General features: G+C 37.8%; 1 protein-coding gene across 2 annotated transcripts; it reads left to right on the top strand.

The window, feature by feature from the left end:
• Positions 1 to 144: 144 nt before the first annotated feature.
• Positions 145 to 27,323, top strand: MS3_00003504 (uncharacterized protein; the record flags this gene model as incomplete). Of its 2 annotated transcripts, XM_035732595.2 has the most annotated exons (17): positions 308 to 414; positions 458 to 542; positions 580 to 655; positions 687 to 779; positions 813 to 1,052; positions 2,302 to 2,531; positions 3,506 to 3,701; positions 5,186 to 5,310; positions 5,733 to 5,787; positions 6,158 to 6,504; positions 7,350 to 7,410; positions 10,621 to 10,722; positions 11,674 to 12,018; positions 14,082 to 14,331; positions 15,650 to 15,822; positions 17,131 to 17,560; positions 18,970 to 19,172. In XM_035732595.2, the coding sequence occupies exons 1-17, from the start codon at positions 375 to 377 to the stop codon at positions 19,170 to 19,172; spliced, it is 3,051 nt and encodes a 1,016-aa protein (XP_035586952.1). In that variant the 5' UTR covers positions 308 to 374. The 2 variants fall into 2 exon arrangements, with proteins under 2 accessions (XP_051071367.1, XP_035586952.1); XM_051211322.1 differs by adding an exon at positions 145 to 267 and having other exon boundaries at positions 1,089 to 10,722; positions 14,082 to 15,822; positions 18,970 to 27,323.

Raw genomic sequence — 27,323 nt, 5'->3', positions numbered from 1 at the left:
AGTCAGTGAGTAAAAGGGTACCACAAGACAAACTTAAGCAAGATTTTAAACCTTAACTAAAGTACTTTGATATAGACCAAGAATGCTTTTGATGCGACAACTACACAAAAGCAAGGATAATCACAACAAGTACAAATTCACTGCCCTTTTGAAACGCGCGCGAAGCCAATTACTTTTTTTCCTTTATTATAGGTAACATACCTAGGTTTCTGCCTGGAGATATTGATGTTCCACAGCTACTATATACGGAGGCTCGTTAAGTGGAAGGTTCTTCTATTCCGTCCACAATCATTTGAACTATTTGAAGATTTTAGGTACTAATGTTGCCAAATTCGAATTTGGCGTTGCTCAGTAACTTCCGGAAATAGCTAAGTATGGATTTCTTCAAACGTTCCAAGTTTGACAAGCTGATTGGTAAGTGATACTGTTAATAAAATGAAGATTCTTGAATTTATAGAGAAGGCGACCAGTGAAATGCTGATTGAATCAGACATTGAGAGTACCATTGCAGTTTGCGATAACGTGCGTAGTCAAGAGATTTCGTAGGTTAATACTTCACGTAATTACAAACTAATGAAGGCCTAAATATGCGGTCCAGTGTTTAAAGAAACGTCTTCAGTGTGACAACCCAAACGTCGTTCTACACTCATTTGATGTAATCTCTTTCTCATAAACTTACACTGTAGGTGCTGGAGTCATTAATGAAGAACTGTGGTACACCTGTTCATGAAGAAGTTTGCAGCACTGACTTTATGCAGCAGCTTGTTGGGATGGTTGATGTATGTTATTTGATAGACTTTGACGCTTTTTAGACATCCCCAGACGTTCGTGCAAAGCTTCTAGAGTGTATTCAAAATTGGGCGTATGTTTTTCGTGATAAGCCTGGCTACGTTGCTGTGATAGATGCTTATGAGAACCTTAAAAACGCTGGCTACGTTTTTCCGGAGTTCTCAGAGAGTGCTGCTATGTTCAGTGTAGTTTGTGCTCCAAGTTGGAAGGAAGGAAATGCATGCCATCGATGCAAGTCCGCATTTACTACGTTCAGGCGTAAAGTAAGGGTTTATTCTATTTTAACTAAAAGCTTAAAGTTTTATATCAGTGTGTTGTCACAGTAATACTCCAGTCTCCATTAACTTGATCTGATTGGTTGGTATAAAAGTTTTTTATCATGCGTAACTGGAAGTGCATATAAATATAGCTTGTTTACCAGTAAACTACATCTTATGTAGTATTCTTATATCTTATCGGTAAAATGGCTGTTTTTATTGAGTTATACGTCATTATTGGTCGGTGTAGGGGAACTTATTGAAGTCCGATAACTGACTCAAACAGGTACTTTCCGCGGCGCTAACTGCAAGGTAAAAAAAAGATATCTACATATCTTTATCGACTATTTCGATTATCAAGTCACTTGATTGAAACATGCTTTTCAATTAAATGGCATATTTTTCGGTTTTTAAGTCAACTTTGTGCACTTGTGAGGAGCGTTTGTATGCTGACTCAGTTTCCTATATAAACCTTTGGGTTCGAAATATCCGTAACTATGCATATGCTTGACGTAAAATCCAATATTGTCCAAGACATATTTTCATAACCAAGTGAGAGGTTTCATACATTGTGCTTGTGGATGCCAATAAACTAAAATGTTACATAACAGTGCGCGACCACCTATTATTTTCAGTAGATAACTGCCCCACACCAAATACGGCTAAACTCCACAGGTGAGGAGTAGTAAGGGACGACAAAAACCAACGAACAGTCCAAAGCTTACTGTTCATTAGTGCTAGCTATCGTCTGTTTTAGTATGGTAACTAGAATAACTTGGACTAATTATTTCTAATAGCACCATAGGTCGGTGATATATTATCAAATAAAATTTGATTTGACAGCCTTCAAGGACCATCATTATTTATCAAACATTTCCAATCAAATCGATTGTATCATGCAGTCTGTCGTACAAACCAGTAGCAGTTTCTTCGAAATTTTTTTAATGCTAGAAAGTAGAAAATCCTACTGTAATCGTTACAGTGAACTTAACGTGGAAAGCTTATTTCATTATGCCAGAATCAAGTTAGAGATGAGCGAATTTGGGGGACGCAGTCGTAACACGAATATTGTAGATGTACTATACATCCTTACTTACTTACGCCTGTTACAACCATTGAGCATAGGTCGCCGACCAACATTCTCCAACCCATTCTGTCCTGGGCCTTTCTATTTCTGCCCAATTTTTGTTCATTCTTCTTATGTCTGTCTCCGTTTCTCGGTCTTCCTCTTATCCTTTGGCCTTGAGGATCCCAGGCGAGAGCTTGCCTTATGACGCGGTTGGCTGCTTTCCTCAATGTGTGTCCTATTCACTTCCAGCGCTTCTTCCTGATTACTTCTCCCGCTGGAATCTGGTTTGTTCCCTTCCTCAGTAAGTTGTTGCTGATAGTGTCTGGCCAACGGATCCGAAGTATTTTTCGTAGACAACTGTTAATAAACACTTGTATCTTCTGGTTGATGGCTTCTGTAGTTCTCCAGGTTCTCCAGTAGAACAGTCTTGAAATTTGTATTAAAAATTCTGACCTTGGTGTTGGCTGACAATTGTTTTGAGTTCTAGATGTTCTTCAGTTGTAAGTATGCTACTCTTGCTTTGCCGATCCGCTCCTTCACATCTGCATCCTTCAAAGTTTCTCCGTCAATTGTGATTCGATTGGTGCATGTTGTGTTTTATCGAAGAATCTTGCTTTCCCCTTTGTATATGTGGGGACCTACTGCTGCTGAGGCTGCTGCTACACTGGTCATCTCCTGCACTTGTTGCGTGTGCGATAGAAGAGCCAGATCATCTGCGAAGTCTAGATCGTCTAGCCGCATCTCAGCTGTACACTGTATCCCGTGCTTCCTCCCAGATGTTGACGTCTTTATAATCCAGGGTGAGAGTAATCAACTTTGCCTGACACAGTTTAACCCATCATAGGAATTCCGTATGATATTGACAATCTTCTGAGGCACGCCGTAGTGTCGAAGAAGCTTCCATAGTGTTGTCATGCCTACGCTATTAAATGCTTTCTTCTAGTCAATGGAATTGATGTAGAGTGATGAATTCCATTCAATTGATTGTTCCATAATGATCCGTGGTGTTGCGATTTGGTCGGTACACGATCGATCCTTACGGAATCCAGCCTGTCGGTCTCGAAGCTGGGCGTCTACGGAGTGCTTCATTCTGTTTAACAATGCCCTGTTGAAGACTATTCCTGGTATTGAGAGAAGAGTGATGCCTCTGTAGTTCTCACACTTAGTAAGATCGCCTTTCTTTGGTATCTTGATCAGGTGTCCTTCTTTCCAGACTGCTGGTACTTGTTCTTCATCCCAAATCTTGCTGAAGAGAATGTGGAGCATGTTTGCAGTTACTGCTACATTTGCTTCCAGTGCCTCTACTGGAATGTTGTCTGGTCTTGCTGCTTTGCCGCTGTGGTCGAGTCACCGCCTATAGTCAACTCTTTTCTAAACTGGTTATATCAAGCGGTGTTAGTCAAGGAAAACCACTCATCATTTTTGTGTGCCTTTATCATAAGGATCAGTCAGTCAGTAACAACGTAGAACTTCGTATGTACGTACATCAGTTCGAGTTGCCACACCTTTTAGGGATAACTCTTTCTTCGTTTGACTTCCCAAATATAAGTCTCCTACTAGGTGATTCATTCATCAACTTGAAACACGTAAACGACATAGTCCTATATCCTTGAGTTCCTCATCCTATAAGCGCTTTCCGCGCTTCCTCGTAGAGCATCAGTGCAACATCTTGTTTGCATGAGGCTATTTCTTCTGCATAACTAGAACACAACACAAGCTCTCTCGAAGCTGACTTTTTTTATTTACTTTGAGTCCAATGGGTATCACTAATTCTAAGCACTGCCAGTTTGTATTCTCTTATTTCCACAGCTTTTTGAGTGGTCCTCACACTGTCCGAATATTGCATGTATCTATATTAATTGTTACTCTGGTTCTCCGATTTCCGGAGAATCTGGACTTTCAACATGAGATGTTATAACCTTTCTAAATAAATACCCTTCAAAACCTGGGGAGGAAGTTTAAATGTTTTAAATCTTTTTTATGATAGTTGTTTTTTCAGCAAGGTTGTTTTCTACGGGATGAGGTTGCTTACTTCATGCTTAACCCTCGTTCTTTATTCGGCTTTGGTATGAGCAGTAATCCTGAAGGGCTGCAGACAGAGCTATCATGGGATAAGTTCCTCTCCCACGAAATGTTAGTTGTAGCCCCACAACTTGTCTGTATCATTGCCCAGTTTAAACATAGATAGTGAATTAGATCACATCCACTACCTCGCTTATCTTGGAAGTGTCATTAGCCATATTAGGTTGATGGCTAACGATATCTCGACACGAAAACATAAAGCTCCCATCCAGGCTCTGGGGATACTGTTCAGCATTCACCTTTGTATTATGGCCTATGTAAGTGATGAAAGTCTACTAGCCTCTATTGTTTAACCATAATTCTCCGGGAAGCATACCTTGTGTAATCCTGAGGTTTGGCGTAATGTACTAGATTACGATAAAAAATTGGCTGATAAGACTAAAAACTTTCATCGCTTCACTTTATGTTTGTTTTACTAATTTAGTCAAGTTTTTTTGTAATATCTAAATATCAATAACAATACAAACACATACATTAAAGCGTAAGAATCTGAATTACACATTATGTTGATCACTTGAGCTTGATTCTAAAATGTCTAGATAACTGGGTGTCAATAAAAGCATAATTCATTGTGATATTCGTGCCGAAAAAATTACAGACTTACTACAGATTGGTTCATAAGTTTCAGATCTACGATTTTAAATGGTAGTTATGGCCTTATATATTGAATCCTTCACTTATATTTGCTTTTGGCTCAGAAAATTGTCAGTTTAGAGTCATTTTTACAGTAGTTGATTTAATAAACTCGATACCTTACCGGTAGCTTAATTGTTAAGTTGTTATACATCCATCTACTAGGTCTCGAGTTTGAACGCCGATCAATCTACTTCCATTCGGGAAGCTGGATATTCTCAAATCTGACAAATCCATTTTCCTTGTAGATCCCTCCTGGTAATTTTAGTTAATATGTCCCCTTGTGTACTTTTTCATGTTATGTTTTCATCTTAGTAATCTTTTTCAAACATATCGTTACCTTAATTTTCTCCAGCATCACTGTCGTAAGTGTGGTCAAGTGTTTTGTGGTGAGTGTACCTCATCGCGCGCCATTCTGCCTGAATTCGGCATTGAGAAGGAAGTGCGTGTTTGTGATTTGTGCTTTGAATCAGTTAACAGGTAATTGCCCATAAACATGTCATTCTGTAGACATTATGATTTTATTTATTATATCGATTAATGATCGTTGACAGTAACGCGTTCCTGTATATTTATATATTCACTTGAGTTGCAGTAATATTTGCCAAAACTGCTGAAGCGAATGGTGAATTTACTTTCATTTTCCTTACTACGATATACTTTGTAATAATCTTCCTTGCTTTTTCTGCTTATATCGACCTGTAGGAATAATAAACGTTGTATATACTGTTTTCCAAAGGGTCATCCGTCTTTAAAACACATCTCTGCAACATTGACGAAAGTTGCGTTTATAAGTAACAAAACCATTCAGCGGTAGAAGTCAGTCAGCTACAACGTAGGACCGAATTTACAACCACAATTGGTGTCCGGCAAGGTTGTCCACTATCTCCATTTCTGTTTAGTTTCATCATAAACCTACTGCTGGAAATAACGTTCTCTTCCAATGAATTATCAGAAGTTGATCTCCTACCAGAAGGTACACTTATTGCCTAAGAATACGCCGATGACATGATCCTGTTTTGTGAAGACGCTGATAAAATGCAGTCTTCTGGTAGAAATAAGCAAAATACCAGGATGTTTGGGATGCGTTTCTCTCCCTCTAAGTAGGAATTGTTGCTTCAGGACTGGCCTGAGTCACCACCTGAACTAAGGAGAGAGAGTGAAGTAGTCGAACGCGTCGACAGTTTCACATATATTATCTTAGAGTCCGATCAGACCTAATGGATTGATGTTTGACGAAATCTCTGCACGAATCCAAAATGCTGGTGTACCTTTTGCCAACTTACGTCACCTATGGCGAAAGGAAGATATCCATCTATCAATCAAGGTACGAGTATACTGCGCGGCAGTTCGTTCTGTTCTACTTTATGGCTGCGAAACGTGGCCATTAAGAGTAAAAGATACTCGTAAGTTACTAGTATTTGATCACAGATGTCTTAGAAATATTGTTCGCGTCTGCTGGGATCATCGAGTAAGTGATAGTGAGGTTAGACGCAAGGTGTTAGGGAATGATGGTAAGTCAGTTGATGAGGTTGTGAATCTTCATCAACTGAGATGGTTGGATCAAGTATTGCGCATACCCAACAACCGATTACCACGACGCATAATGCTGACTAGTGTTGGCGACGGATGGAAGTTAGGGGCAGCCAAACCAAAATGTGGTTGTTGTAACGGGTGGACTGCAGGTTTTGATAAGCAGCGTTTTATTGATCGCTTCAGTGACACATAAACACGTAAGGACGACCTAGGGTTCTGATTGGCCCCGCTTCCCTGTCTAACCCAGCCAGTTGAGTCTAGAACGCAAGTCACAGCCTCTGAGTTATGAATCATTGTATTTCAGATATACTCTATTTATATACCAAACAAACAAACCACATCGTACCATAAAATAGAAAACAACATTTACACAATATTAAACAAGTGAAATAAACATCGACCAATAGGAAATGTACATTTAAGGTCCAAGGCCACCATAGACTTAACACGATACTTATTGGTATATTTTTCCGACTATCCTAACAGTGGTATCAGTCCATAAAGTCACTAAATTCTTGTCTAAGTCATGTTGGTAGATGCAAACTACTTGGTTGAGATCCGCATGACTATCGTAACCAATGGTTAGAGACTGTGGGTGACATGGCTCAGAATCGATCACAATGGCATAGGTGTATGCACTCTTTGTCTTTCCTTAAACCGTGCGTTCGAAATTGCTTTATACCTTTCTTTCTACCAACTAATTCTTTCTTCCTGTATTATATCCTTATACGCAATCTTTCTTTTATACATTACTACCATTAAAGTGACTACTTCTATGAATTCAGTGTTCATCTTGTTGTGCTAATTAGGTGTGGTAAGTTGGAGTGATGCATATATGTGCCTGGTCCTACGTTCTAGATGACTGACTAACAAGTTATTATTATTACTATTACTGTCGGTAGTATCGCTAGTAGCATATGCTGGCATTTATATTTTTGCAATGTATTTTAACAATATTTTCGTTGTTGTTTCTGTTTTGTAAGAGGATTGTCTTCTGCTTCAAATAACTCTGAAGATAAAAGGTCTGTGGAGAGGGAGAATCAGGTAATCTTTTTTCATTTAAGATTAGCGATTGCGTGTTTTTGAATATTTTTTTGCACTTGAATCTCAAGTGTTGGTATTCCAAGTTCAGTCCTAGCTAATCCGGTTTTTGCACCTACACAGTCATTAGCACTACATTTTCTACGACTTGTTTTTTGTCAAGTAGGATAGACTGTAAATTGAAGTCGGGTCCTGAGCGTCACTTAATAATGAAGAGATCCTTCTACAAACTTTATTTAAGTAACAGCTGATCCCTACTTTTGTGGTTTGGATTCCCATATTTATGTCTACAAATGTTTGTTTGTTGGCAGATCAGTTGATTATCAAACAGCATTTCAAAGTCTTTACATATGTTGGCGTAATGGTATTTTTTTTCTTTTTGTCACTCAGAAATAGTACATGATACTGTTTAAATAAACATGAAGCGTCCCATTCAACTAACCCTGTCTTAAAAGTCTCACATAATAATATAGGCAACGATTGAAGTGTAAGAAAAAGATACAGCGAAACATACTTTCTTTACCTTTACAATCACTCTATCTTTTCTATTACCTTTAGGTAGATACTTTCATCAATTAAAATCTATTTTCGTCATTGATTATTTCCAGAGATTTCCTGTGGCTTGATTTTTTAATTGAAATGCTTACTATATTTGTGTTATGATTTAAACCTCATAATAACAATCTATCTTGGAAATATGTCGGTCTTTTGTACCTTCCTATATACGGAAAGTATTGGGGTCATAATAATCATCAATAATTTTAATAGTCAGTTGTAATAAGATGTGATGATAGCAACGTATTTCTTTCAGCTAACCAGTTTTCTTGAAAATGCTACTTTCACCTAATGAGATAAGCTTATAAATATCAGGATTTATAGTTCATTTTCACTCCTGATTCATAGTTTTTAGTTTCTGGCAATTAGGTTCAGACAAATCCTTTCGACTTGTAACACTTACAGAAGTTGTAGGTGACTGCTTTGTTCTTATATACTACTTAAAATTGTGTTAAATTAATTCGGTTATTTATTTACTTTGAAGAAGTGACTTGCATTAAGTCATGAAACGCAACTCGAACTGACGTACGTACGTACGAAGTTCTACGTTGTTACTGACTGACTGACATGAAACGCCAGAAATTCAAATTTATCTTTATTAGAATATCACGAAAATATAATTATTTCATCATTTTTAACTTTGTGCCCAATGCTCAATCTATTTGAAACTATCAACAAAATCTTTAGTATTGGTACCTAGTAACACATTTCTTGAGATATTTTCGAATTTCATGTTGTGCAAAGTTTTCTATTGAAAAGGATTGGTTACCTTTTTGTCATCAGTGCCATGATTCCTTCTAATTATAATCGACTTTTTTTCCCCATTACTTCTCCTTTGAAGATATTTTCGCCTGTATACTTTCATAATTTCAACTCACGAATAATATCCTTGGTTTCAGTAAATTAAGCTCTCAACTAAATGTTATTCACTTCAACAGGTAATACAACATACACTTATAGTCAAGGGTTCCACACTGTTTTCAGGACATTAATACAAGATATTGGTGTATGTAATAATTTAACCTCATGTAACCGTTGTTTTGATGACTTGTCTTTTATAAGGATTGACCTTATTCCAGAGCTACCAAATACGAATTCCTCTACTGAATCACGCTAATAGTTGTTTTGGTTCTGTACGAACTTGAGTTAACTGTATTTTTTTGTCTTCTCCGACACATCCACTTGTTGATGGAGTTCAGATCAGATTGAGCATAAGTCCTGTGGAGATGCCATCATGCTCGTTGTAATAAATAATATTCTGCATGATAATAATCAGTAACTTTACTAAACGTAGTAGCAAAAAGACACCAGTGATATCTTTTCTAAGATTCCACACAAATAGTTATATGTATACAGTTAGAATCAGCTGGATAAATGACATTTTTTAAAACTTAGTTATTATCTCAGACTAAACCATTACGGGTGGTAAATTACACCACAATCATACCAATTAGGAAGATCATTGACTTAGATGTCAACCACACGTTGGCTCGAGATTCCTGTTAAATGTTCTCACATAGTTAATCCGAGGGCGGAGGTGTACAGATTCCTTATTTTAACCTCATTAGTAGTAAAATAAAAACGGTAACCAGGTGATTGTCAGAAATAGTATTGTGATATCATATACAATATATCAAAAGAAAGTCACTGGAATAGTGAATCTTGGTAGATTTGAATATCTCTGTCCGATTTAGTTAAGGTGGATTGTTTGCATTCTATCTATCCGTTTACCTTCTGGCCGATATGTCCCAGATTAAAAATTCCCACTTACAAAAGTTTGGAATTTTAAAGTTTCAGTAGTTTTTACGCAAGAATTGTAATCCATACCTTAGTACTCTAACATGTATGTTGTTCAAACGGTCCATAAGAACTCGTCTTGATTGGTTAGTAAAAAAATACAACTAGCGGATTAAATCGAATCTCAAATTTACTCCTTTCAAGTTACTGTAAAACTAAATGCAAGTGCGATGGAATTATCAACCATAAAAAAATCGATATTTGTCCCGACTTATTAAGAAGACCGAGACATAAGGGACTACTTAACAGTACTGTTGCCAAGTAGTGCAGTATGAAGACAGACTAAGTGTATGTTATTAAAGAAGTTGATTATATACTATGAAACAGATCAAGTAGTTCTTGTTATCTTCTATGTTTTACTGTTTAGCCATATGCTAAAATAAAAACTAATTGGAGTTAATTGTGTCTGGAAAAAATCGGAATTTGTGAGAATAGTGACCTATACTTATCTGGTAAATTAAGTATTGGTAAAACCAATGAAATAATTATAATTGATATCAAAGCTCAAAAAACACTCCGCTTCTCTTTCGGAACTAATAATCGCATATCTTGAGTTTCAGACCTTAAGAATATTAGTTAAAATAGAAACCGATTACTGCAAAAAGTTCACATTCATTTTCTTTTAAATATTATAACTCGTTTATCCGTGTACTCTTATATCCCATTTCAATCATTTTAATTGTCTATACAACATTGGATTGAATAGAAGCTGTTACTCTTATACGAGCACCTAATTTTTGTTTGTCCTCAAGTTTGTACCAGTTACTATTTGTTGCCATTTTTTCTAAACTACTTTACTTCGAAACAAGCTGTATTCATTACTCAGTGATTTATAGAATGTAACTTTGTCCCAACTCCCAGCTTCGACGTGAGAAAGAGCGACAACTGGAACAGCAAGAAAACGAGGATCTCGAATTGGCTTTAGCCTTAAGTGCTAGCGAAGCAGAGTCGAATCAGAGGAATGTAAGTCCGTATATTATATTTTGCTTTATTTCCTTCCTCACTATATTTGGTATTTAATGAGTAATCCGGATGAAATAAAAACTGTTATAGACATTTCATTTCTCTCCGCGATTATGTGTGGTAGTTAAAACGGTTCACTTCATTAAATTGGTTTTACAATCCTAACCTTGGTTCAATGAGTCCTACAGTATTTATTCTCTGACTACGACGTAATCATTTGTTTTATGTCAAATTAACTTATTTTTAACAAGCAAATTTTTATTTGTTTGTTCCGTTTGATTATTTCGCCTGATAATTATTAGAATTTTGAAGTGTTTGAAAGCTCAGTAGTGATGTAATCTATAGACCTGGTTTCAAGTCGTAAGTAATGTTGATGACCACATTAATAATAATCTCTGTTATGACTCTGGGCTTTCATCGAGCGAATATGAAATGAAAGTTATATAATTCGTGTCATTAGCCTGAAATATTTCCATTCTGATAATATAATTTGTATATTTTAAAACCATTGGCCTGGTGTAACGATGCGATTAAAATATTTGGTGAAAATTAACTTATTGTACGGATTTCATTTGTTAAACACATATAGTATCAGGTTTATGATTTAATGTGCAACTCTCAACAACTTAACCAGCTAGAACAGTTGCTCTTGGAGATTAGTTCTTGCAAAAATACTGTTCATGAGCATGTAATATGAGTGTTAGAAACAAGTTCGTCAATGTGTGAATCCTCTGATTTGAAACGATAGAGCTTCTATCACTTCAAATATATCATTAATTGCATCTCATGTGAAGGTATCCAATCAACTTCGACAAATTTTTCTTCCAATCTCATTCAATGAAACATGTGGTATGTTGGGATCTGTTTAAATCGCCACACTGAATTATGTATATTAAGGACGAAAATTCTATTTTGTCAATATTAAATTTTTCTATATCATTTGTAATAAAGAATCAAATAAAGTCTACTATCAATGACAATAAACCTTCACCATCATCAGCAACGCCAACAGTCGCTCACCTTCTCCCAGTTCTCGATACAAGTGAAATGGATCCTGAGTTAGCGCAATATTTATCTAAACATTATCAGAGAGCTAATCCATCATCTACTCAGGATGGCATATATCAAGAAAATTCTCAAGAACATCTCATGCTTCAACAGTCTACCACTCAGCCTAGCGCACCTATATATGCTTCCAGTACACCATCAGATAATGGTACGATTTCTATTAACACTCTCAAGTCCGGAGTGAATAGTGATTTTAATGTACCAGGGAAAAGTCGATCCAGTGAGATAGTAAGTTTATTTTTAGAAAATGTACTCAGTTCATTAACTTAATAAACATACAAAAGAAAATACAAGTCCTAATAACATTTATTCTTTTTTCTACAACTTCGTAAGTCACTACAATTTCTCGTTCACCGTTTAAGCAACACTAAAGTTAGTTTGTAGCTTTACGTACTACTAGATATACTACCTTTCACGTTGTGAAAAACCAAGAAGTGGCAACTACCCCCAAACCTCTAACAGCACCCAGGATCATCTTGTTCATGATCAAATCTCTCTCTTACCTCTTAATATTTCTCTCCCCCCACAACTAAACCTCATTACGTATCTTTATCATCATGAACCACCAATGCTAACTATTCAAGTCCACTCAATGCCATTCTTAGTCTCTTGAAACCGCGCTCTATACTACATGTTGGAGCTTTAAATATTCGAATCCAGTGTCAGATAGAACAACTGGTTTCCTTAGCTTAGACTCCAGAATTCCACGTTATCAATGTATGTTTTCTCCAAGACGTGCATACAGAGTCCAAGTATGGTCGTTCACTTTACATCATCTAGTCAATGTCAAGAACCAACTCGATTTACTTTCCGTGTACCTGAAGACCCCTCTGCTACTGCCCATCGCCTCGCTTTTGTAGGTATAGCATTAAATTCAAAAGCAGAACGGATTCTGTTAGTTTGAATTCAAATAGACAGTCGCTTGTGCCCTGTCCCACTAAAAGGGACAATAGAAAATGGAGAAGATAGGGACACAAGCCGTTCCCTCTTCATCGTCTCTGCCCACATACCTACTGGTTGCAGTTTAGATCAAATAAAAGATGAATTTTATAAAAAGCTTTCCACCCTCTTTTAAAAAGCTAATGACTAATGTTTAGTGTTAGCGACAAGTGATTTTAGTACCTAAGTAGGTAGACTAAACAAAACTGAGAGGCCATTATGTAAATCTTACTGTGTCGCGCTTCAGCAAACAGATAATGACAACAGTCTTCTGCAACTACGCTCAGATAACTGTTTATTTCTAACAAGCACCATAAGAACAAACGTCGTCCGACGAGATGACATCCACAGTCGAATCAACCATGGGCTCAAATAGATCACATTGTCACTAACCATTGTTGAAGAGGTTCGATAGAAGACTGGCACTCATTCTAGAACACATGTTTGGACTCAGTATGAGCATGTATTGGTCTGCGTTTTACTAGATGTAGGAACGTTCAACTTATTGATTAAAAAGTCAAATATATTTCAGGAACAACTAGAGAAGTAGTTAGTCAATCAGGCAAGTTATAGCCACCCCGAGGTAACTTGATATGATATCTAAACAACAGTGCTATCTGCTGGTAATGTAAATCTAAAGCTTAAAAAATAAGTAGGTTTCTGTAGCGTCTATTAAACAGATAGATACTCGGAAACACCCCATCTGGCTCCGAATACGATGAAGAGGAAGTTCAAAAGCAGACTGGTAGAAATCTTACTCAATGAACGTGAGTAGTGTTGGACGGCGAAAGCAAAAGGGACAGCAATGGGAGAGGTAATAGGTAACAGTATACAACTATTCAGACTTATCAAGGAGACAGGTATTAAAAATCCGGCTGTTAGTGAGACTATTTCGGAAAAAGGCAGGGCTATTATTCGCCCTCAGTCCAGGAAACGTCCGATAGCGAGAATGCTTTAGGGAACATTTAACTGACCCTCAACCAACCTTGATATAATTTTCGACGTCCGACAATAGTTGTATTTCTTGACCTAAAGGTGGCGTTCGACTCCATTGATCTTAAGGGTCTATGACAGTCTGTCATTGAAGGACGTATCAAAGAAGTACATCAGTCTTTTACAAACTCTATGTTCAAACACCAGTGGTTGAGTCAGAGCTTAAGGTGAATTGTCATTGGAATTGTACTATCTCCCCATTTTTATTAGACTTTGTCATATACATGCTTTCAGGGATAACAGTTTCATCGACGGAATTTTCAGGGATCGGTCTTTTGTTAGGATATGCACTTGTTGATTGTTATATTTTACTGTAGTTAGTTGAAGGTTAATTAACTGATTCAAACTATCTGTTTCAGAATCCAGCTAATCCTAACGGTAAGACAGACCTCAACTCATCGGAAATCCCAGATCTAACTAATCCAAAACAAGAAGAGTTCCTTGATGCTCTACGTGGTAGTATCGAATTTTTCGTAAATCGTTTGCAGAGCAATAGTCAAAGAGGACGTAATATTTCAAGTGACACAACAGTCCAAACATTATTTTTGACACTAAATAAAATGCATCCACAATTAATGGACTACAAACACTACATGGAGGAACGCCGAGGTGAATGTTTTAATATGTTCAGGTTTTTCATTTGTGTTTGGTAACCTATCGTAATAGATATTATATTTGTAACCGGAATTAGTTTACAAATAACTACATAATTAGTATTATTTATTATTTTAACACAAAGATTGGTACAAAAGGTAACCAAAATATATATACCCCACACAAATAATTGAATTTATTGTATAGACTGGGATACTGTCCTGGTGGACAAAATGAAGGAGGTGGTCTTCTCATAGCGCCACTCCCCGAATTTTTAACCCAGGGGTTTAATCGACCAGATAGTGAAGCAACGTTAGGAGATGCGATTCCATGGCAGCCAGTGACCAAGGATAGGTTCATACTCCGTTTGTTCCCTTAGTATCCTGGAGCCCATATGCGCTATTGGTTTGGAATCAGGGTTTTCCAACTCCCCTAGGTTAATCATCTGAACCCAGCAACTCGGTTTTAGCGACGGACATTTGCTTCTCGTCCTCTCGATGTCGTAAACAACACTGCCGCGAGGAGGCAATGAATAGGATTTCCCTGGAAATGACTATATGAGAACAGTTCGAAAGATAAAGCGGGTTCTCCTCAACATCGGCTGTACTAGGGTATTTGAGGGCATATAATAATTGGCGAAGATATTAACACAATCACTTAAAAACATTTTAGGATCAGATGGATGTAATTATAGACCGAAGTCACTACATTTCTGACCACCACAGATTATTAACGACAGTCGGGATAAATATAATATTAATGACAGCAAAAAGTGAATATAGTAGTTTTAGTTGAAACGCATTAATAAAACTAAAGATGTAGGGAAGCTTAACATTACTCAGAGATCTACCATAAGTAAACAATACTTCAAAAGAAAGTCTGTTACCAAGTACTTGCAGTTTGCGCATATTTTCTACGTTCGAGACCATGTTACCTATCTGTGAAATGATGTAGTTTAAACTGATACGTAGTATACTCAACACTTCGAAATGGATGGGACTTACACCGGTGACACAAGTCACCAAAATCTAAACAAAATCATTGAAACCCTATTTCACTTGTGTTAGCTAGGAATTCATTTGGATTAGTGAGAGTTCGAAGATAAATGAAACAATCAACTTACTAGCCTAATTCACTTCCTGTAGTGGCACATGTCATTTACACAAATCAGTTCCGACAAAAAGAACATACTAGTTTCCATTAGATTTCTTTGATAACATACTGAAGTTAATAAAATGTCATTATGGATCATCCAGTCAATCCTCTATCATACAACATTTACTTTATACAAAAATGATTTTTTTTATAAACACACAACAGCTTTTATTTTTAGCCTATTTTGAGAAGATGCAAGACAAACTTAACCAGATTCGTGAAGCTCGTGAGGCTTTGGATGCATTAAGACATGATCACGCTGTTCGCAAACAAATAGAAGAGCAAGAAGCTGCTCGTATGCGTCAGTTGCAGATAATGCAGAAATTGGAAGCTATGCGACAACAGAAAAGAGTAGGTTTTACATGTTTACATATCGTGTCATTGTACAACTACCAAAATGTTTTTCCCAGGAATTAATCTGACTATGAAAGGTTAACATTTTCTAAATAATTAACATATATCATATAAAATAGTAAGACAGTAATATCATGTCTCTTTAAGATTATAGTTCTGTGGAGTGAGCTCTCCTTTTTGTTGGTCATGTCTAACAACATTCAGTCAACCTCGGGAATATCAATTCATAGGTAATAGCTAAAGTCGTTGTTACAACTCGGTATATGACAATTAACAATAAATTTAACGAAATCCTGTCGCACTAATGGCTCCATTCTTAATCAGTTCTGCTTAGTAACAAATACCAGAAAAAAGCTTTTAAACACACAGATATATACCAGTCAAGATTTCGATCTTCAGAAATTTACACACATAAGTACTTACCTATTAAATGAACTAGCTGCATTGTTATAATTTGTGTAGCTTGGTTGGGGTCCAATACAAAGAAACGAGGAATTATTGTTATACGACGGTGTATCTGGTGCGACTAAATAGATCGAATGGCTAACACATGGTACTCCAACGATAATAGCTTCACACGAGTAAAAAACGAGCTTTTTGCCTTGAGCAAAGACAGTAAAACGAGTAACACCATAGTATGTATAGTATTATACATGTTTTTGCAATCAGTAGTAATCTATGTGAACCATGTACCATTTTCACGTCGCAAGATTCACAATATTAGTTGTTGCGCCATCATTAACTGCTTATAATAATACTGACTTGCATCAACCATATCCATACCTTCATCGGCTTAGAATTTCAGCGACAGCCTCTAAAAAATATGCACTTTGTTGATCTGTCAACTCTTAAACTTGTTCAGCTTACTGGAAACTGTAACATCTAGTAACAAGCAGGAAGTGGTGTTTACTGTATCTACTTATTCTCTGATTTACATTGGATATGCTTCTAATCTAGCGTTGTACTTTTAATATCGATTAGAATAGACTGCTACCAGAATGTGTTTTTTTTAGAAATCTTTAAGAAAATCAATCTCCTTAAAATTTTGTAAAAATCCTGAAATGATGTACTTGAAGCAGATCGCTGTGATTTTGCACTTCTACAGTGTCACTATATTCCGTAATATACGAACCTTCTAACCATTACTTATATAACGAGATCTTTTCTGGTAGTCAACAAACGATCTCAATTACCAGAAAGTTTAGTTGGTATTCATAGTCTTTCTTCACACTCGCTTTTAACTGCATCTTATTCTTTTCATGATTTTTTAATTAAAGCCTCTTAAATATTAAAATTTTCACATAGGACACTTTGGAGTACAAATTACGTATGACACTAAAACAAAATATGCAGTACCAACAAGAATACGGAATACCACAACAACCCTTACCGTACGGCGTCGATTCATTTTCTAGTGTACAAACTGTTGCACCTGGAGAAGGTTACCCAACCAATTATACTTTGCCTTATATATCTGGAATTAATTACGCATCATTTCCACCTGTTCCGAACGGTTACCTACCAAGAGACAATAGGGTTTATGCCACACAATTTCCAGATCCGAATTCACTTGTCCCCACTCAAAGTGGTGCTAGTAGACCTAGTTATAACATGTCATACACACCACAATTTCATTCATATGTTCCCGACCCAGTTGGCCATAATATCCAAACACATCCTTCGTTTTCTCAAGGAAACCAAAATCCAGTTCCACCTGGCTCATTTTCGATGCAAAGTACGTACCTTCTACATATCCGTTCATAAATGTATTGTAACAATTGATATATACATATGTATATTTCCTCACATAAGATTGATATACTAAATAGTACAGACTATATCTCGTTGATAATCGGTTCGGATGTTTAGTTAATTTATTTTAGCTCCATTGCTCCCGTATCACTTCATAATTTATGCATGCAATCGCATGTTATGCGTATATGGACAACAGGTATCGTGATGATTCTATAGTCACTTCAGAATATAAGTTCAGCGGAGTCCACTTTGCGACTAATATATTTCCACCGTATGAGGTTTTGCTTTGACGCGTGCTTCTGATTTCTAGGGTATTGGATAATGATATTTATTAGAAATGGTAATTAAACTTTATTCAACCCACAATAAATAATTATGATCACATTTATTCTTCGAGATACTAATAGGGATCAGCAAATCCTCATCTGGGATACAAGGACAATTTTTGATTGCTCCACTTGCAATCAAGTTGTCCATCAAGGAGTTTCAGTCAATTAAGTTTATTTATTTGAACACAAATATTGATACAAGGGGGCACCAGATACATATGCGCCACACAATAATAATGAGAATGGGAAGAGATAAAGAATGTAAGATGCGTGTGAAAAAAAAAGAATAATAACGACCACAAATTAGTGTATGGTAGTGGAATAATAATAAGGGAAACAGAAAGGTACAACCAGAAAGAATCCTTTCAGTTAAAGAAGTTACGGTCCCTTTCTCTGAAGAAAATAAAAGGTTACAGCAGGGTTGCCACTAGCTTCTATTCTGAGCCATGTCTGGTAACGTCTCTAGCCACTGCGTTGCACCATCTCTAGGACCCCAACCAGGGAGTCGTGAAGGACCAATAGAAGTCAGTCCTGTGCAGCTTTCTTTCATATCACGACACCATGTCATACACTGACCACCTCCACTCTTTCCAACCAGTCCCAGCGTCGGCGAATAATGCATGACGAGGAATTCTCTGGGATGACATTTGTAGAATATGTCCCCCGAAGTCGATGTTTCAAGATAGTGACACCAATTGAATTATCGTCTCTACGCTCGAACACACGATCTCGAGTCACTGCCTGTTCGAAAGTTGAATACTTTCACGAAGTACGAGTACTGAAACAGTTTCTGAAATTCGGTTTATACTGTATCAAAGACACTAACATCGAAATCTCCGTAAAGGCTGCCTTATTGAGTTGTCGATGTTTTATTAGAATGCCTTATCTTCCTCCTTTCTAACAACATTTATAATTTCACACACAAGAACTATTCTCCTGATTAATCTTCTTTAATGAAGCTAACCACTCCTCTAGTTAAGATTTGACTACTACATGTAGGTTGGTTATACTTAACCCAACTCAGCTTCACCTAATTGGAATCTCTTCATTTTCTGCCTAGGTATACAGGCATCTTTGCCGACTTATACAGGACAGGATGATTCAAAAGGTTACCCTGGGAATCAAACTTATCCATCTAGCCAACTTGTCATGGACGAAAACAATGTACCCAGGTACACACAGGTTGTGACCCATCCAAGTGATGCACCTAACAATTATACTGAGTCGGGTGCTGCAGAGGCACAGTTGATATCTTTCGATTAAACGAATTTGACTTTTTTTTATTTATTTTATGAAGCGAATCATTCATGATATTTTCCCTGTAATTAAATATTGTTGATGTCAGCTAGTCATTATTAGTTTGGTCATTTTCGTTTTTTTCCATTTCCGACGCTTATGTTGCAAGCAAAAAATTCCTGGTTTATTTTTGACTGATAACATTTTTAATAGCTTGATTGAATATGCTCTGTTAACTCACTATTATGTTAATATCTTAATATATGTCAGCCGGGAGTGAATGGTGTGGCCCTAATAAGCAAAAAAACGATTGTACCTAAAATATTCATGTTTCGAATGGTTTCATTTCTACAACATAAGATGTTATTGATAACAGTGAGGTTGATTACTCTATCATATTCAATTCGCTTTTCTTTTTAACTGAATAAATCCCATCCAAAAGCTAGTCGTTTAAAATGATCTGGTAATAAACCGTCAATAAAATCTTGTTGAAAAGTATATTCATCCAGGGAAGTAAAATGTGCTTAAAGCCACTGCTAGTTGCCCATATTTTGCAAATAACATTGAGTGACTAATACATTAGAATCAAGCACGAACTCGAGTCTTGTCTACCAACAAATAGGGGATCTGTATTAATCATAAGGTAAATTACAGTTGTATAATTATTACACAAACGGATGTTCATTTACTATCTGCATTTTAAGAATTCTAATGTTACTCATCAAGTTGTTCAGTTGTTACGGGAATAAATGAGCTCACTTCGCATATCAATGCTTGAACGGTGTAATATGCAGAAAACTTTGCATTTGCACATTCTCACTAAAACAAATGCACAAAGTAAGCCTAAGAATCCATCGAAATATACTGCATGGAAAAAGTTCTCGATTTCCGCATATACAGGACAAAGTTTTCGCATTATGAATCGTAACGGTCACTTAGCAATAACATCTTTCAAACTGCGGTCATGAAAGGGTTTTTGCTTGGAAAAGCTTGACCTTATACGTTTGTTGACCGGAAAGGTTCTAATTTATTATTTTATAGCCACGACCAGGTCTGAAGCCCGCCTGATTCTCTTGTGTTTGCAGTTCACGAGTCTTAGTTGGGCGTCTGATAATTATTGAGGCCAGTACTTTAGATGCTATATTAGTTAAACTAATCCCTCTATGGTTGTCACAGGATGATTTTGACCCTCTCTCATATATTGGGACGATAAGTGATTGTGGCCAGTCAGATGGAATAACGTCTAACTGCCATATCTTAGCTCAAATATTAGTCAACCTAATCGCTTAAATTGGACCACCATCCTTAAAGACCTCTGGAACCAATCCATCTGGACCAGCTGCCCTTCCTCGTTTCAGATTAACTATAGCCTTTTGAACTTCTGCTAGAGTCGGGGGACCTACTTCAATGTTCCATTTACACTGTCTGGGGATGGAGGGTAGTTGTAGAGTAGCTGAAGGCCAGCTGAACTGTTCTCTGAAATGTTTCGCCAATCGTTCTAAACGTCTGAACTGAGAGATGAGGGTGTCGTCTTGACTTATTAATTCCAGTTTCTTTTATTAGTCTGTCTTGTGTTAGGAATAAACTTAGTAGAAATCCATTATTTTTTCGTAACCCTTTGGTTTAAATCATTAATATAGATATCACTGTTGTTTCCACAACTGTTCGTATATCATTCCAAGCAACATCTGGATCAGCCTCGTTTTCAGAAATGACTAATTGTGACCTCAGTTGTTCCTGGGATCTACTTTCGGCTTCCTCGTCACTGAGTTCGACTCTAGTGGGCCTTCCTAATGTGGTTTTCCTGCGTCCAAAGAGGCGCAAGAAAACGCGTGCTCGTATTACATCATGATCGGAGTCCAGGCAGGTATTCCTGAACGAGTGGCAGTCTCCTATCGACCCTCTCCAACGATGACTGGTGGCAATATGGTCCGTCGTTGGTTTGGTGCGGGCGGTCGCCATGTTAAACTATGTCTCTCTATATGCTTAAAATTAGTACTTGCTAAAAATAAACGATTGCCTGGGCATAGTTGCAACAGGCGATCACCATTATCTGTTCACTGAGCCGGAATACCAAAATACCCACTTAAATGTCTTTCTGATTGGTTTAAACTGACTATCTGGGAATTAAAGTCACCTGCTACGAGTACTATGTCTGAGTGTTTAGCTTTATGAAGAAGTTCAGAAAGCTTTCTGTAAAAATGATCTTTCACTTCATCCGGTTTGCAGTCAATGGGAGCGTAGGCAGAAACGACGAACATGCGACGACGTGTGTCCCTATCCTTCCGAATTCTTACGGAGCCGAACAGCACTTGGCGACTGTTAACGGGAATCCATTCTAATAGTGCTTGTTCTGCCCTCGTATTCAGTGCTATATAGCGACTCACGTGCAATTGAGTTTAGTTCAGTCAAGGCCTTTTGTTGACCTATTTAATGGACAAAGTCATCCATGATATAACAACTTGTTGTACTATCTTTATTATTATGCTTGTACGAAATACATATGCTTGAACATTGTTTAGCGCCTACGCATGTATTCATTCTGCTAGCTTCATTATTAACTGCTTAATCTATTCGCTGACTCATCCATTTTCCTATACATATATATATGTGTACATTTGCACCCATTCACTACTACTACTACTACAACTATTACTTGCTACTGCTTCAATCGTAGTTCGCTTGCTCATTCATTTTGCCTCTCTGCTGTCTGGTCCGAATTATCTACTAAATAAACTGTAGTAGCTGCTTCTTTTTGCCTTCTGATTTCAAACATCGTTGAAGATTATACGATAACGGTTCGAGGGTGATTAATTAACGAAGCACAACCACTACAGAATTGGTAATCCCGACGTGAGAACGGGAAGCGAATTTTGGCGAAATAATCAAATTCCAAAAATCCGACTACCTTTATCTCAATTTGGATTATCAAATGAACTATAATTACAACTGTGGATTTATATTATTATTTTAATTACACTTACATTATTTCGCAAACATTAAACGTGACAATTATAATCATAATAAATAACAATTATTCATAAACAATTGATATATTGGTGCAATTTAGTAAGTCTGTTCCATTTTATAAATTGTGCCGTTTTTTTACTATCATTGTTTTCGCCCGTCTATTTTTCCTTGTGATTGTTAAAGTATTTTCGTGTGCTACTTAATTTTTATAAGCATGTCTTATGAAAACACAGTTTCAAGCGTACAGCAAGCCTCGTCCGTGAGGTCTCTTAACCTCCCTGCCCCTTCTTTTAAAATCGCAGACCCAAAACTTTGGTTTATAAGACTTGAAAATTATTTTCTCGCTAACCGCATTCTTTTGCAAAAGGATAAGTTCGGCCTGACAAGCACACTACTCCCAGACGAAGTAGCTGACAGCGTCCGAGAGGCACTAGCAAAACCAGACACAGAAAAACCATACGACGTGCTAAAAGAGGCTGTAATTAAAACTCTCTCTCTCAGTGACCAACAAGCCGTCGAACAACTTCTTAACCAAGTACAAATTGGAGATAGAACCCCATCACAACTAAAAAATTATATGAAAAGTCTACTTGGCGATAGACACATTGACAATAATCTCTTTTATCAACTGTGGCTCCGCCGACTCCCTGCAAATATACAGCAGATCCTAGCTGTGGGAGATACGGATGCTGATTTAGACAATATAGCAAAGATAGCCGATAGAATATACGAAAGAAGCAAGCAAGCAAGCCCTCCACTACACAGTGTGACGGTAGACGATAGACTTGATACTCTACAGAAGGAAATAAATGTTTTGTGCCGAAAACTCTCAGAGTTAACGCAGAGAGAAAAGCCACGAAGGTCATCGCGAGATCGTTCGCGTGAAAGGACCCGGTCAACTTCTAGACGACGCACAACTCCCGCGATATGTTGGTATCATCAAATGTTCGACTACAGGGCTAGAAAGTGCCTACAACCTTGTAGATTTAACAGGGATAGTAACCGATACCCACGAGTATCAATGGCAACAGCATCAACACACATAATGCCTGAAAATAGTCGCCTCTTTTATATACAAGACCGGACCACTGGCGCACAATTCTTAGTTGACACTGGAGCGGAAATTAGCGTAGTACCTCCATTTAACGAGGAAAGAAAAAACATTAACCCGTCGTTAGTGCTAAGAGCAGCAAATAAATCAGATATTAAGACATATGGTAAACGGAAATTGTCCCTAGATTTTGGACGTGGCGCTTCATACCGTTGGAACTTTGTCATAGCAGACGTATCGATGCCCATAATAGGCATAGATTTCTTATGTAACTTTGACCTGCTAGTAGACTCTAGACGACACAGACTTATAAACGGCAGTCAAACCACTTCGATAAGAGGAATACTTACGGAAGCCGTTTCAATGAACCTTGTGATAGATAAAAGTTGTGGTGATCCATATAAAGTTGTTAAGGGAGTTCCCTGAACTCGTAAAAGTAACATACAATAAAGCGGATCTCAAACATTCTATTCAGCATCACATCGTAACGAATGGTCCACCAATCAATGCAAGACCAAGAAGGTTAGATCCCAAAAGACTAGCTATCGCAAAACAGGAATTCGACAAGCTAATGAGGCTAGGCATTATAAGGCCATCGAACAGCCCGTGGGCATCCCCGCTACATATGGCCCCGAAAAAGAATGGAGAGATTAGGCCATGTGGGGATTACAGAGCACTAAACAAACAAACGGTAGCTGACATATCCTATACCGCACATTCATGATTTCACCTACAGTATAGAGGGCACTACTATCTTCTCGAAGATCGACTTAACCAGAGCATACTACCACATCCCTGTTGCCCCACAAGACATACCGAAGACAACAGTAACAACCCCATTTGGGCTATATGAATTCCTGCGTATGCCTTTTGGACTGACTAACGCGGCACAAACCTTTCAGCGGTTTATCGACCAGGTCATTAGAGGTTTACCTGGGGTATACGCGTATATCGACGATTTATTAGTAGCTAGCACCACTAAGGATGAGCATATGCAACAACTACGGCAATTATTTATACGACTCAGAGAACACGGCATTTCTATAAATATTGAGAAGTGTGAATTCGGAAAAGAATCTTTACAGTTCCTAGGTCACAATATAACTTCTCAAGGCATCACACCAATAGCAACAGAAGTCGACGCCATTAGGAATTATCCCCTACCCGACTCATGGAAAAAGTTACGCCGATTTCTCGGGTTAATAAATTATTACAGACGATTTATCCCGAATTGCGCGTCAATATTGCAACCACTAACAGATGCATTACGCGGAAACGCACGGATATTCCAATTATCACCAGACGCGATCCAAGCATTCGAGAACGCTAAAAAAGCACTAAATAAAGAAGTGACACTAACTAGACGAAAGAGCGAAACACCGTTAGCTATCATGACGGATGCATCAGATGTAGCGGTAGGAGCCGTTTTACAACAATTAGTAAATGGCATATGGGAACCGCTCTCATTTTTTTCGAAAAGACTGAATCCGACACAAACAAGATATAGTACTTTCGGAAGAGAACTCCTAGCGATTTACTTGGCAATAAAACATTTCCGACATATGATTGAGGGTACCATTTTCACAGTATATACAGACCATAAACCCCTCACAAAAGCATTGAATGCCAAACAGGACAACTACTCGCCGAGGGAAATCCGACAATTAGAATTTATTTCCCAATTCACGTCTAACATACAGTATATCAAAGGCAATAGTAACGAAGTGGCAGACGCGCTATCCAGAACGATGGTCAACGCTCTCGTCCAGTCCGAAATCGATTATCACAAGTTAGCAGCATTACAAAATATCGACGTCGAGTTAAACAGACTAAAGTCTGCCAATACAACCTCGTTAGTTCTCAAAGAAACTCCATTGGAAGAAGTAAGCATCATCTGCGATATTTCTACAGGTCAACCAAGACCATTTATTCCAAAGCCGCTAAGGCGAAACATTTTCGAAGCCATGCACAATATTTCGCATCCCGGAATAAAGGCCACCATCAAACTAATCAGCGAACGTTTTGTATGGCCAAGTATGAATCGGGATATTCGTAATTGGACGCAAGCGTGTATAAAATGCCAGAGAGTTAAGATACATCGCCACACCAGTTCCGCAGTAGGTCATTTCCGTCATCCCGATAACAGATTCGAGCACGTACATATCGACATTATAGGACCACTGCCGGTTTCGAATGGCTTCAGTTACATTTTCACTTGCATTGATAGATTCACGCGATGGCCTGTAGCTGTGCCCATAAAAGATATTACAGCCGAAACTATCGCAAAAACCCTAGTAGAGCATTGGATTTCCCATTATGGCGTACCTACTAATATCACAACCGATAGAGGAGCTCAATTCGAGAGCCGCCTCTTCCAACAACTCACAGAACTCGGAACCAAACGAATTCGCACAACATCCTACCATCCGATGTCGAATGGTATGGTAGAGAGATTGCATCGGCAACTTAAAGCTTCTCTTACAGCTGTCATCAGCAATAATGATTGGGCCAGCAAGCTACCGTTAGTCATGTTGAGCTTAAGATCAACAATCAAACAAGATATAGAATGCTGCCCAGCAGAATTGGTTTATGGAACCACACTACGTCTGCCAGGAGAGTTTTTCACTGCAGGTAAAAGCGTTCCAACTGATATAGCGGACTATGTACAGCGTCTTAAGCAGCATATGAGTAGTCTAAGGATAACGCTTCCGAGACAACATCAACGCCGTGTGTACATACCCAAACACCTAAGTGACAGTACCCATGTGTTTATCAGAAGGGATAATGTGCAACGTCCCTTACAACCGGCCTACGATGGTCCATTTAAGGTGATTAAAAGAGACGACAAAACTATTACGGTAGAAAAAGCTGGAAAAACGGATGTAATTAGCATCGACCGAGTCAAACCAGCTTTCATCGAAGCCTACGATCAGCCAGTACATACAGATACTGCGAAAACCGTTGAATCATCGAAGCGTCAGTTCCAATCATCAACGACATCGACGAACACAAGCGAAGAGAATCCAGTAACGACAAGGTCTGGCCGAAGAGTAAGATGGCCCCAACATTATGTCGCTGCAATCTTCTATTAATAATTTTCTACTATTTTAAATATTAATTATAACTTCCACTTCATTGTATACACATGCATTACTAATTTCATGTTATACGCTATAAAACTCAACATATCTTATGTACCCCTACACTTACACGTATAATTTTTATTTAAAATGTAAAGCAATACCGCATTCCTTCTATTTATTGCTATTATTTTTTAAAACCTCACGGACGGGCGCAAACCAAATGTACAGCACACACTAACTCCATCTTAATTTTGTACAAACCATTTTTTTTTCAAACGATTGTAACTACCCTACTCAGTTTACTATTTTTTTGTGCAAACACAGACATTTTTCCATATATCTTTGTTTGCAGGGGGGGAGCTATTATAGCGACTCACGTGCAATTGAGTTTAGTTCAGTCAAGGCCTTTTGTTGACCTATTTAATGGACAAAGTCATCCATGATATAACAACTTGTTGTACTATCTTTATTATTATGCTTGTACGAAATACATATGCTTGAACATTGTTTAGCGCCTACGCATGTATTCATTCTGCTAGCTTCATTATTAACTGCTTAATCTATTCGCTGACTCATCCATTTTCCTATACATATATATATGTGTACATTTGCACCCATTCACTACTACTACTACTACAACTATTACTTGCTACTGCTTCAATCGTAGTTCGCTTGCTCATTCATTTTGCCTCTCTGCTGTCTGGTCCGAATTATCTACTAAATAAACTGTAGTAGCTGCTTCTTTTTGCCTTCTGATTTCAAACATCGTTGAAGATTATACGATAACGGTTCGAGGGTGATTAATTAACGAAGCACAACCACTACAGCTATATCTACACCTGCCAGTACACGAGAACTAGCCATTGGGTTGCCAGATACACGGAGGATCTATCTCGTCGGCTCCTCGTTTCGGAGAGGTGGGTCAAGTGAATGAGCATACTAGGATCATGTATGCGTGTTTCGGAGACACAGCATACCTCAATGGTACGAGATTCTAGGGTTTTAGCCGAGGTCTGCTAGCGGACTTGACATAGGGTGCGTACGTTAGTCTCCATCACGTAGTTTGGAAAGAGG

Source organism: Schistosoma haematobium, chromosome ZW, assembly GCF_000699445.3.
Source record: "Schistosoma haematobium chromosome ZW, whole genome shotgun sequence".
Classification (NCBI taxonomy): domain Eukaryota; kingdom Metazoa; phylum Platyhelminthes; class Trematoda; order Strigeidida; family Schistosomatidae; genus Schistosoma; species Schistosoma haematobium.
The sequence above is the reverse complement of the archived record's forward strand: the minus strand, read 5'-3'. Positions and strand labels throughout refer to the sequence as shown.